Here is an 11,946-nt window from a genome sequence, read left to right as displayed (position 1 = left end):
CATAGCTGAGATAGAAAGGCAGTCAAAGGTGATATTCTTCAGTCTTAGCAAATTATTTACTAGTTGTAATGGGAGTCCAACAGGAATATCTAGGAAGAGTGTTTAATGGAGTAGGCATCTTGTTCTTTTAATTCATCTCAACCATACACAGTGTTATCTTTTGGGTTCTGCCATATGCCAGAAGTAAGTGTCATACACTTGTGCAACTTCAGGGCTATTTGTTATTGAATGTGGAAGGTAGCATTTGGGTTCTGGAATCAGGAAGACCTGGGTCTGAGCAGGTTCTGCCTCTGACTTCCTATATGGTCCTGGGTAAGTCAGTCTTCCTTGCTGGGCCTGCATTTCCTCATTTGTAACAAAGGAATGACACTATGTGCTTCATAGAGCTGCAATGAATATTTAATTAAATGATGTTCCTGGTACATACTAAGCATCCAATAAAAGGTGGTTGTTGTAATACCAACTGTGAGAATAGGGTAACTTGGGGTGGTGTTTCTGTGGAAGTAATGTCTTCCTTCCTCCTTTTCATTATTCATGGTGGGGTCAGCAGATAGATGGTCATGCACATAAGATGTCTCCCTCATTGATGCCAGAGGTGAAGGTAGATGCCAGGGATCATTTGTCTCTGTCAGTTTGGAGAAATATATTTTCAATCATGAACTAGGAAAAACATTTTCTTCTTCTCCAACACCTTCCACAGGGCATCTTTGATCTCTCTGTTCCTCAAACTGTAAATGAGAGGGTTGAGCATGGGGATGACCAGCGAATAGAACACAGACACCACCTTGTCCCTGCTGAGTGAGTAGCTGGAGCTAGGTCGCAGGTACATGAAAAGGGCCGTCCCAAATAACAGAGTCACCACCATCAGGTGTGAGGCACACGTGTTGAAGGCTTTCCTTCGGCCCTCCACTGAGCGGATCTTCAAGACGGCAGCTCCTATGTAGCTATAGGAGATGAGGAGGATGAGGAATGATGTCCCCCCGACAGTGACCACCACGAGAAAATTCACCACTTGACTGGGGAAGGTGTCAGAGCAGGAAAGTGCCAGGACCGGTGGGAGGTCACAGAAGAAATGGTTGATGATGTTAGGTCCACAGAAATGGAGCCGAAATACAGAGCTGGCCTGGATCAGGGAGCTCAGGAAGCCACCGGCATATGCCCCAAGCACCATGCGTGTACAGAGGCCCTGGGACATGACAGCGGTGTAGAGCAGGGGATTGGAGATGGCTGCATATCGGTCGTATGCCATGGCCGTCAGGAGGAAGCACTCAGTGAGACCCATGCTGACAAAGAAAAAAAACTGAGCAGCACAGCCCAAGAATGATATGGTCTTTTGCTCCTGGAAGAAATCAGTGAGCATCTTGGGGGCCACTGTGGAAGAGTAGCAGATGTCAATGAAGGACAAGTTGCTGAGGAAGAAGTACATGGGTGTGTGCAGGCGGGAGTCACCTCTAATCAGAAAGATAAGAGCCAGGTTCCAGACCAGGGTCACAAGGTAGATACTCAGGAAGGTCACAAAGAGAAGGGTCTGGAGTTCTGGATGGTCTGCAAATCCCAGGAGGATAAACATGGTCACTGAAGAGCTGTTGTTCCAGGCCTTGCTTGTGGACATGTTTCCCAAGGACCACAAGGACAAGTTGCAGACCTGGCATAATAATGATAATCTACATTACAGGTGATGTCAGTCAACAAAAAATTACAAAGGGCACGAGAGGGACAGTACAGTATTGAGAAGATCATAACTTTATGCAAAGACTCTTTCTCTCAGAAGGCAGTTTTAGTCATTGTACTCCATACGCTTACATAGTACAGTGTGATTGTACAAAGCTCAGACTTTGGATTCAGACTCCCTGTGATCAGCTCCTTCTCTACCACTGAGTAGCTGTGTTACTTTGGGTGAGATATCCAAAATCACTAGGCTCCAGTTTCCTTATCTTCCCAAATGGGTGACAGTGCCCCACTTCACATATTTGTTTTAGGAATTAAACAAGGCAAAGTGGGTAAAGTGACTGACACATAGTACATGACACATAGTATGACAAGTGAAAGTTGTCAGGACAGTTTCGTGGGTCCCAGATGAATCATGTAATACCCTGAATTAACTGGTCATCTAGTCTTCTTCAAGTTTCCACACTGGAACAGGGAAATTAATAGAGCAACCAGGTTCATCTCTGTAGTCGTGAAATGATCAGACATTTAGAATATTTTTAATCTGAAGGATTAGGCCAGAGGTATATAGAAGTGCTCTCAATTGTAAACTATTCTGAATATATTAAGTAGTTCCTTTTTCAAATTTGTCTGTAGTCAGAACTCTAAGCTATTGACTTGTTAAGAGATGGGGACTCTGGATTTGGACGGCCTGTATTCAGTCCCTAGTGTGATCTTGGGCAGGTCACTTGGACATTGCCTCTTTCTCTGTCGAATCAGAGATCATAGTAGCACTTACTTTGTTATTAGTATCTGTCATCAATCGTCTATTACCTGTCTTCTATCTACTTATCTATCTAATCTATAATCTCTCTATCATCTCCTTTAGCACATGTCTGACCTATAGGAAGTACTCTGTGTTTGTTGTTGCTGCTGTTGTTTAAACCTAAGTACAAAGTTTCTTCAATCAAATTCCTAGAATTTTCAGTGTATGAAACACCTTTCATAGATCAAGTGTTGATTCCACCCATTTCACATGGATAATAATTCTTATCACCCCCCCGACACACCCACACTAAGTCTCAGTCCCTATAAATCAGGAGAGAACTCCCACTGTCAGCAGATCTCTGATGCTGAGGTCCAGTCCCTGCAGAAGGAAAAAAAGTGTGGTTAGAGGGACCCTGTGGCTCACATTGAATGGCTTTTATATGTTTGGAACATATCTTGGTTCTTCCTTGGGTCTTAATGTATTTTGATGAGCACTGGGTATTATATGCACTAGTGAATCATTGAACACTACATCAAAAAGTAATGATGTGCTATGTGCTGGCTAACTGAACATAATAAAAAAATAAACAATTTGGAAATCAGTGAAATTACCTTAACTGTCTTTAAAACTATACTTTTAGCCTATTCTACCTACCTCTTAAAGTACAGAGAATCTCATAAATTCCATTTTATTTTTCAAAATGGAAGTGTTATTTTATGAATTTAAAAGCAATATGTGAGCACTGTAAAATAATTGGATCAATATATAAGTGAAATGTCGAAACTAAAAATAATGTGCACAAAAGCAAAAATGAACTTTTGAGACTTCAAGATAAAAAGCTTTTGCACAACAAAGGAAACAGTCAACAAATTTAAGAGACAATCCATGGAATGGGAGAAGATATTTACAAGTGACATTTTGGATAAAGGGCTGGTATCCAAGATCTATAAAGAACTCATCAAACTCAACACCCAGAAAACAAATAATCAAGTCAAGAAATGGGTAGAAGACATGACCATACCCCTCTCCAAAGAAGACATCCAAATGGCCAACAGACACATGAAAAAAATGAGCCACATCATTAGGTATCAGGGAAATGATAATAGAGCAACCACAATAAGATACCACCTTACACCAGTTAGAATGGCCAACGTTAAAGACAGGAAACGACAAGTGTTGGCAAGGATGTGGAGAAAGGTGAACGCTCTTACACTGTTGGTGGGAATGCAAGCTGGTACAGCCACTCTGGAAAACAGTATGGAGGCTCCTCAAGACATTAAAAATAGAACTATCCTATGACCCAACAATTGTACTACTAGCTATTTACACCAAATACACAGACGGAGTGATCCAAAGGGGCACATGCACCCCAATAGTCATAGCAACAATGTCCACAATAGCCAAACTGTGGGAGAAGCTGAGATGCTCTTCATCAGGTGAATGGATAAAGAAGATGTGGTCCATATATACAATAGAATTTTAGCCATCAGACAAGGTGAATACCCACTGTTTGCACTGACATGGATGGAACTGGAGGGTATTACGCTAAGTGAAATAAGTCGAGCAGAGAAAGACAGTTATCACATGGTTTCACTCATATGTGGAACACAAGGAATAGAGTGGAGAACTACAGGGGAGGGGAGGAAAAACTGAATAGGAAGAAATCAGAGAGGGAGACAAACCATCAGAGACTCTGTACTCTGGGAAACAAACTGAGGGTTATAGAAGGGAGGGGGCAGGGGGATGGGGGTACCGGGTGATGGGTATTAAGGAGGGCATGTGTTGTAATGAGCACTGGGTGTTATATGCGACTAACGAATCAATGAACACATCAAAAACTTACGATGTACTATATGCTGATTAACTGAACATAATAAGAAAAAAATCATGTGCAGTTCCTAATCAATCCAGAAAAAAAAAAAAAGAAAAACCTGGGAATTATGACATTCTATTTCCTGAAATAAGAGCTCTTAGCATTTTGGTGTACACCTTACCTGTGCGAATATATGTATATGTGTCTGGTTGTTTATATTATAGAACACAAACCCTCTATAAATTACATATATTATAGAAGTCATTCCAAGTCAGTCCCTTCACAGTTTGTGAAGTAATTCTCTATTTGTTCTGAATTTTCTTTTTTTTTTTTTAAGATTTTATTTATTCATTTGACAGACAGAAATCACAAGTAGGCAGAGAAGCAGGCAGAGAGAGGAGGAAGCAGGCTCCCTGCTGAGTAGAGAGCCTGATGTGGGGCTTGATCCCAGGACTCTGGGATCATGACCTGAGCCGAAGGCAGAGGCTTTAACCCACTAAACCCCTGCTCTGAATTTTCTTGATCAGTTTAAGAGAGCCATTTTATTTTAATAGTCCTAGTTTTTCAAAAATCAATTCATATCTACCCATTGCCAGTCAAGGTTTCATTGACCTTAACTTTCTTCCTGAAGCTTATACACAAAGAGACATACATGGAATTGGGATCTCTTCTTCTCCCTCTTAATTGTTCCTGCTAAAGACTTTTCAGTGCTAAAATCCTCAAATTTGGATAGTGAGAGAATGTGAAGCTCCTTTTGGCCATCACCATGCCATCATTGTGCAGAGTTCCAGAGATCCCACACACTTAACAATCTTGCCAATATGGCTTGAAGCTTTATACTCAGAGACTCTGCCCCTGTCTGTGAAAGGTATGTAGACTTCCCAGAATCAGGAGAGGATTTTTTTTCCTCTTGAAGAAAATACAGAGACCTGCAGCAAAGTTTGGCATCATCTAGTACAGATGTAGAGCCACATGGAGAAATTGTGAGCAAAAACAGCTCTGAGGGAGCCTTCATCCGTTCATGTAAACTCAGCCCTCAGTCTGGTAGAAACCTGAGGTTCGTGATGTGATTCAAGGTCTTTGGAACACTTGTTCAGGTTACCAGCAAAATTAGGGGAGTAAGATGGTGGTTATCATTCTGGATAGGCTTCAGGACAAGCCTGGTTCTCATCCTGACTCTGCCACTTGCCAACTCTGGGATATTAGGCAACTCATATAACCTCTCTGAGTTTCAGCGCCTCCAATGGGGATAATCACGACTTCTTAACAGAGTTGTTGGAGGATTGCTTAAGATAATGTGCAAAAGGTTCACGGTCTCGAGATAAGATCTTTGCTTGACAAACTAGGACTGTGATTCCTATCAGCAGTGACTATTCCTTAAATAATTCTTTAAGGAATGGAGTCTTCTTTGAAAACACTTCCCCTCATGTGGTGGGTTGAAATGAGGGGTCCACTGATGGGCCATGTAGGTTTGTGACAAGTGTTGGGAGTGAGGGTGAAGTCTGTAATGATCTGGGGAGGAGAGGGTTGATGGGTCCATGGCAAGTCTGTTTTGAATGATGCCATCAGGGGGAAAACGTTCACATTTAAGGATGGAATTTCCCATCTCCAGAAACAGAAAGTGAATCTGAACAGATTGCAACAAAAGGAAAAGCATATTCAGAGCTTTATTCTTGCCCATGGATGCCATGAATCTCAGCCATCTTACCCTAGAACATGAAACAGAAGGTATCTTCAGGCTCTATGGAGTCCTTCATGTCACTGACATGCTAAGTCTGCCTAGTCTAAGCTTAACACAGTTGGTGATGGAGTTAAAAAACAGTACAATGGGAGCTCCTGGGTGATTCAGTTGGTTAAGTGGGTGACCCTTATTTATGGCTCCAGTCATGATCTCAGGGTCCTGGGATCAAGCTGAGCATGGGGCTCGGCGCTCAGCAGGGAGTCTGCTTGAGGATTCTCTCTCCCTCTGCCCCTCCCCCAGTTCTCTCTCTTTCTCTCAAACTAATAAGTAAATCTTAAAAAATTAAAAAAAAAAGACCCATGGTATAATGACAAAGAGAACTTCAGCCAAACTGGGGAGTAGGAGTGGATCGTCTGATCTCCCCATCATTCCTGCTCTGGGCTTTGTCTTCCTCTTTATGAAGTCTCCTCCTCTCCCCCTTGCAGGAGCCTGATACCCTCAAGGTCTTCTTCCAGGTCTATCCTTCATCCAAACATACAAATAATTTATGGAAATGGAAGTCCCTTTCGACATAAGGTGAGCATTCAAAGGCATCAAAACTTTAATCCAAGAATTAAGACTCAGATGGTCAAATTCAGGCCACCAGTTAGAATAGAGAAAGAGGATATTGGAGGTTAGAGGTCTCTGTCATGTTAGGAAAATCTGCTGTGTAAAGTCTGCCCAGTCACAGCTATTTAAATTGCTTTTCAAACCACCTACTAATAATTGGAGCTCTGTTCAAGGGTGTAACAATTGCTTTCAAAATTTCATTCCCTCTTAATTCTCTTTTTAGTTGCAAGGGCTCATAGTCCAGGAAACCCATTAAAGCAGTGTTAGGGTAAGATTGTAGCTAAATTTGGGGAAAGAATTGACAGGTACATGGAGAAAAACTCAAATCCAAAGAACAGCTTAGTCATCTGTATGGGCTGGCAGATCTAAAGTGCTCTATAAAGCGAGATTAATGTGGGCAAGAAGACAAAAAGTAAAAGAATGACTGCACTCACCCTCTTCCTCTTGTTTGTCTGTCCTTTAGCTGATGCTTGTCTTGAGTTTTGCTTTGTAAAGAGTCTAGTCATGCTCCGGTAACTGCTTCCAATCCCCAAAGTACTAATGAGCTGGGAGAGCAAGCTTGGGGCTGGTTTGTTCATCAGAAATAAAAATATCCATAGAATGTGTGCTTGTGGGCAGAAAGGAGGAGCGAAAAATTATACAGAAATAAGAGAGAGAATCTTTAAGAAGCTCTTCTAGTATCTGCCAGTATCTGCAGTTGGCGTCATTTTGAAAATGTTGTAAAGCTGGGGTTGGAAATGATTTTGAGAGAGGGTTTCTTCCCCTCTCTCCTTGGAGATGTTTCATTACATTTGCCCTTGAGGGTCTTTTATGAAAGAGAAAGAAATGTATCACCCAAACCTCACAGATTTGTTGTTAATTGATCTCTGGGGTGGTTATGGAGAACACATAAAATGCTCTGACGGTAAATGCTTACCAAACTTCATCCCAATGGCCAGCTCCTCTGATCCCCAAGGCCATTCAAAATCTCTTCTGGTAGTCCATGATGAGTGAACTTAGGAAAGCAGCAGGACTTGGAGGACAAGATGGCTTTCCTCTGAAATTTTTAAAATTTTCTCTGGTATAACATGATGTAGTATAAAGATGTAAGACTTTTATTCTACAGAGGACCATGTACAAATAAAAAATAATTTGAGGCTAGACAGACATGCAACAAGAAGGAAGTCACTAATTCATGTGTTTGGAGAGGGAGAGAGAAAAGGAAGAGGTTTGATTCATTTGTTTCTTAAACTGAGAATATTGAACTTTGATGAGAATGGGAAGGGGGGATATTTGAGCAAGTTCAAATGAAGCTGACAATCTTTTTTTTTTTTTTTTTTTTTTTTTTTAAAGTAGATAATCTTGAATCTCCAAGTGACTGAACCTTGAGAGATGAGAATGGTCTCTTACCCTGTCTGAAGAGCCTATCCCCTTTGGGCTTGGGCAGAAGGATGATTTAATTGATTAAAAAAGTGGTTCTCATAAATGACTCTTAATCTCACAAAACAAACTGAGGGTTGCTGGGGGGAGGGGGGTTGGGGGAAGAGGGGTGGGGTTATGGACATTGGGGAGGGTATGGCTATGGTGAATGCTGTGAAGTGTGTAAACCTGGCAATTCACAGACCTGTACCCCTGGGGATAAAAATATATTATGTTTATAAAAAAATAAAAATTATTTAAAAAAGTGGTTTTTCCACTTCCTCATATCAGGGAGATCATATGATAGTTGTCTTTCTCCGCTTGACTTATTTCGCTAAGTATGATACGCTCTAGTTCCATCCATGTTGTCGCAAATGGCAAGATTTCATTTCTTTTGATGGCTGCATAGTATTCCATTGTGTATATATACCACATCTTCTTGATCCGTTCATCTGTTGATAGACATCTAGATTCTTTCCATAGTTTGGCTATTGTGGACATTGCTGCTATAAACATTCGGGTGCACGTGCCCCTGGGGGCTTAAGTGGGTACGAGAAGAATAAATGAAACAAGATGGGATTGGGAGGGAGACAAACCATAAGTGACTCTTAATCTCACAAAACAAACTGAGGGTTGCTGGGGGGAGGGGGGTTGGGGGAAGAGGGGCGGGGTTATGGACATTGGGGAGGGTATGTGCTATGGTGAGTGCTGTGAAGTGTGTGAACCTGATGATTCACAGACCTGTACCCCTGGGGATAAAAATATATGTTTATAAAAAATAAAAATTTAAAAGAAAAAAAAAGTGGTTTTTCCAGAATCACTTTCCAGAATCACTTCTCTCCTCTCAGGCTGCACCATTGTCCTGAAACCAGATGAGTGCACTTGGATTCTTCTTTTGGGATCTTCCTTTTAGAGTTCCTGAGGGAAATTTAGATTCATAGACGTTTAGTCAAAACAATGTTCGAAGGCTTCTTGGAAAACTCTTAATAATGTTGATTATATGTGTTGAGATAATGTTGATTTATATGTGTCTTCAAATGCCTTAATAAGTAAGGGATGTTTTGTTTTATTTCCATTAAGATCATTTAAAGTTTAAATTTTTTGCTACCAGGTTTACTCTATCAATGGTTAAAGATATTTTTGTTTTACTTGAGATTCAACACTTTTAAAAAAAGATTAATTTACTTATTTTAGAGAGAGAGAGCGAGCAAGAGGGAGGGGCAGAGGGAGAGAGAAAATGAAGCCAGATGTGGGGGTTCAATTTTACGACACTGAGATCATGACCCTGAGCCGAAACCAAGACACGCAAACAACCTTGGCACCCCTAGAATTCAACACTTACAATCCCCTAATGATTCATTTTGAGTTTAAGTCTTCCTAGCAATTCTAAGAGAGTCTAATATGTTTAACTATGTCCTAGAAGTACAGCATTATACCATTCGTGAAAACTGTTCATAGTAATACTAAGCTCAAAATAATAAAAAAATGATCGTGATAGCCATGACTGTTTATAAAAAATTATTGTGCCAAGATTTGATAAACATGGAAGTCTTTTAAAAACTGTATCCAAGTTAGTTGGCATTTTAATTAAAACGTGTACAGTAGTTAGTTGGTGTTTAATTGAAGCATATAGTTAGCTGGACTCATAATAATGTGGATTGCCGTGCATTTCTAATAAGCTGGTATCAGAATACTACAGCTGGAAGTGTTTCTTCTGAGACACATTGATAATTTAAAAATCAGAACAATAACTCATCCCATTTGAATAGTTTTTACATAATGGTTTTCATGTAGGTTTCACATATGATCCAAACACAGTCATACAAGGCTGGTACTCTCGGCTGAATCTCACAGATGGAGGAGGAGGTAATGTGAAATCAGTAGAGGTGTGCAAGACCACACAGATGAAAATAGGCAGGATTCAGCCCCATGTCATATGTTAACACTACCATTTTAATTCTTTTTTTAAAATTTATTTTTTATTTATTTTCAGCATAACAGTATTCATTGTTTTTGTACCACACCCAGTGTTTCATGCAATCCGTGCCCTCTCTAATATCCACCACCTGGTTCCCCCAACCTCCCACGCCCCCACCACTTAAAACCCCTCAGATTGTTTTTCAGAGTCCATAGTCTCTCATGGTTCACCTCCCCTTCCAATTTCCCCCAACTCCCCATTTTAAATTCTTTTAACCTGTGTAATTCTCCTGGACTGTTCTTTTGTTGTTATGATGCCTCTTTTTATTTTTAAAAAAGATTTTATTTATTTATTTAACAGAAAAAGAGATCACAAGTAGGCAGAGAGGCAGGCAGAGAGAGACGGGGAAGTAGGCTCCCTGCTGAGCAGAGAGCCCAATGTGGGACTTGATCCCAGGACTCTGAGATCATGACCTGAGCCAAAGGCAGAGGCTTATCCTACTGAGCCACGGAGGCGCCCTATGATGCCTCTTTTTAAGAACTTAAAAATCCGATTTGTTTAAAATGGTACCTTAAAAGTGAACTTGTGACTTACCTATTCTCAGTTACATTAATCTTATCTAAATATAGTTGTTTATTAGTGTTATTCACCATTTTCAATATACTTAGTAAGTTGTCCATCTCCCAGGTCTGGTTCCTTTCCCAGAATTGAACTCTGTGATACTACTGAGTTAAGGTACTTGAGGGGGCACATGGGACAGTGCTTAGAGCATGGTGGGTATATAATGTGTTTGAGGATAATCAATTACTATTGCAATGCTAGGTTTTTATATGGATTTTAGTTTTCAGACATAACCTTTTAAGACTGAGTTTAGGCATACTTCCACTAGGTGGCAGCAACATTCCACAGGAGGGTCTAAAGTAGCAGTCTTCTGCGCATATAATGATTTGTTAATATAATTTATAGTTACCTAAGTTATAATCATGCTGTTAGGGTTCTTAGAGGTCTTTCACTTTAGTTTTGTGTGTGTGTGTGTGTGTGTGTGTGTGTGTGTGTGTGTGTGTGTGTGTATGTGTGTGTTAGTGTTAGAGTAAAAAACTGAGGAATAGAGAGGTCAAGAACCTAATTTCTCACAGCAGAATGGGAATTGGAACTCAGGTTGTGTCGCCTCCAGTCTTTCCTTTCCCGTGTCTATGACCTTTAAAACCTCTACATGTACTATTGTCTTGTATCTTATCTTTGTTTGGAATGCCTGGTGAAAAGTCTTTGGATCTGTAAACAGTTGACATTTATACTCCTCACTAGTAGAAGAAATACAAACTGAAATAATTTTTCAAACTCCAATTTGACAATCAATATTGTGTTTTATTTCCAAGCACCTCTGGATTTTTCTCAGGGCTTTCTTTGAAACAATTAACCTCATTACTATAGCTACACTAAAATATTAAATAAGCATGAAAGTAAATGATATTTTAGGAGAAGCTGTCAGCAAACAAACATTAAGATGCATAGAATCCTAGTAAGAGAAATTTTGAGTTGATTTTAATTGCCTCCTAAACATTTGTAATTATATATGAAGTTTATTTTCTTTTATGAGCTATTTGTCTTCATACGTTTTGATGTTCTCTTTAACTTTATGCTTTAAATTCTTAAATTTAGGGGCGCCTGGGTGGCTCAGTCGTTAAGTATCTGCCTTCAGCTCAGGTCATGGTCCTGGGGTCCTGGGATTGAGCCCTGCATCGAGCTCCCTGCTCAGTGGGAAGCCTGCTTCTCCCTCTCCCACTCCCCCTGCTTGTGTTCCCTCTCGAGCTGTGTCTCTGTCAAATAAATAAATAAAATATTAAAAAGAATTCTTGAATTTAATCATACATGGTATCTGATATTTTAAAGTAGGGTAATGAGAGTTTATGGTTATATCCAAATGAATTTAATACGACAAATTTCTTCCTTGTTCTTACATTTTATATAGAATAGGTTGACAAATACATCAAATGTCCCCACCCTACATTTTCTTGAGTTTCTCAGTCTTATTTTGTAATCATCACTATGAATGAGTTGTCATGACAGATGAAATCCATTACCATACCCAATTATCAGCTTTTCTTCTTTTC

General features: G+C 40.1%; 1 protein-coding gene across 1 annotated transcript; it reads right to left on the bottom strand.

Moving 5' to 3' along the window:
* Positions 1 to 649: 649 nt before the first annotated feature.
* LOC131811802 (olfactory receptor 5A1) lies at positions 650 to 1,612 on the bottom strand. The gene has a single exon (XM_059140698.1). The coding sequence runs from the start codon at positions 1,610 to 1,612 to the stop codon at positions 650 to 652; it is 963 nt and encodes a 320-aa protein (XP_058996681.1).
* Between the last annotated feature and the right edge of the window lie 10,334 nt (positions 1,613 to 11,946).

This window comes from Mustela lutreola, chromosome 1 (assembly GCF_030435805.1).
Source record: "Mustela lutreola isolate mMusLut2 chromosome 1, mMusLut2.pri, whole genome shotgun sequence".
In the NCBI taxonomy this organism is placed as follows: Eukaryota; Metazoa; Chordata; class Mammalia; order Carnivora; family Mustelidae; genus Mustela; species Mustela lutreola.
Note: the sequence above shows the minus strand (reverse complement) of the source record. Positions and strands in the feature narration are given on the sequence as shown.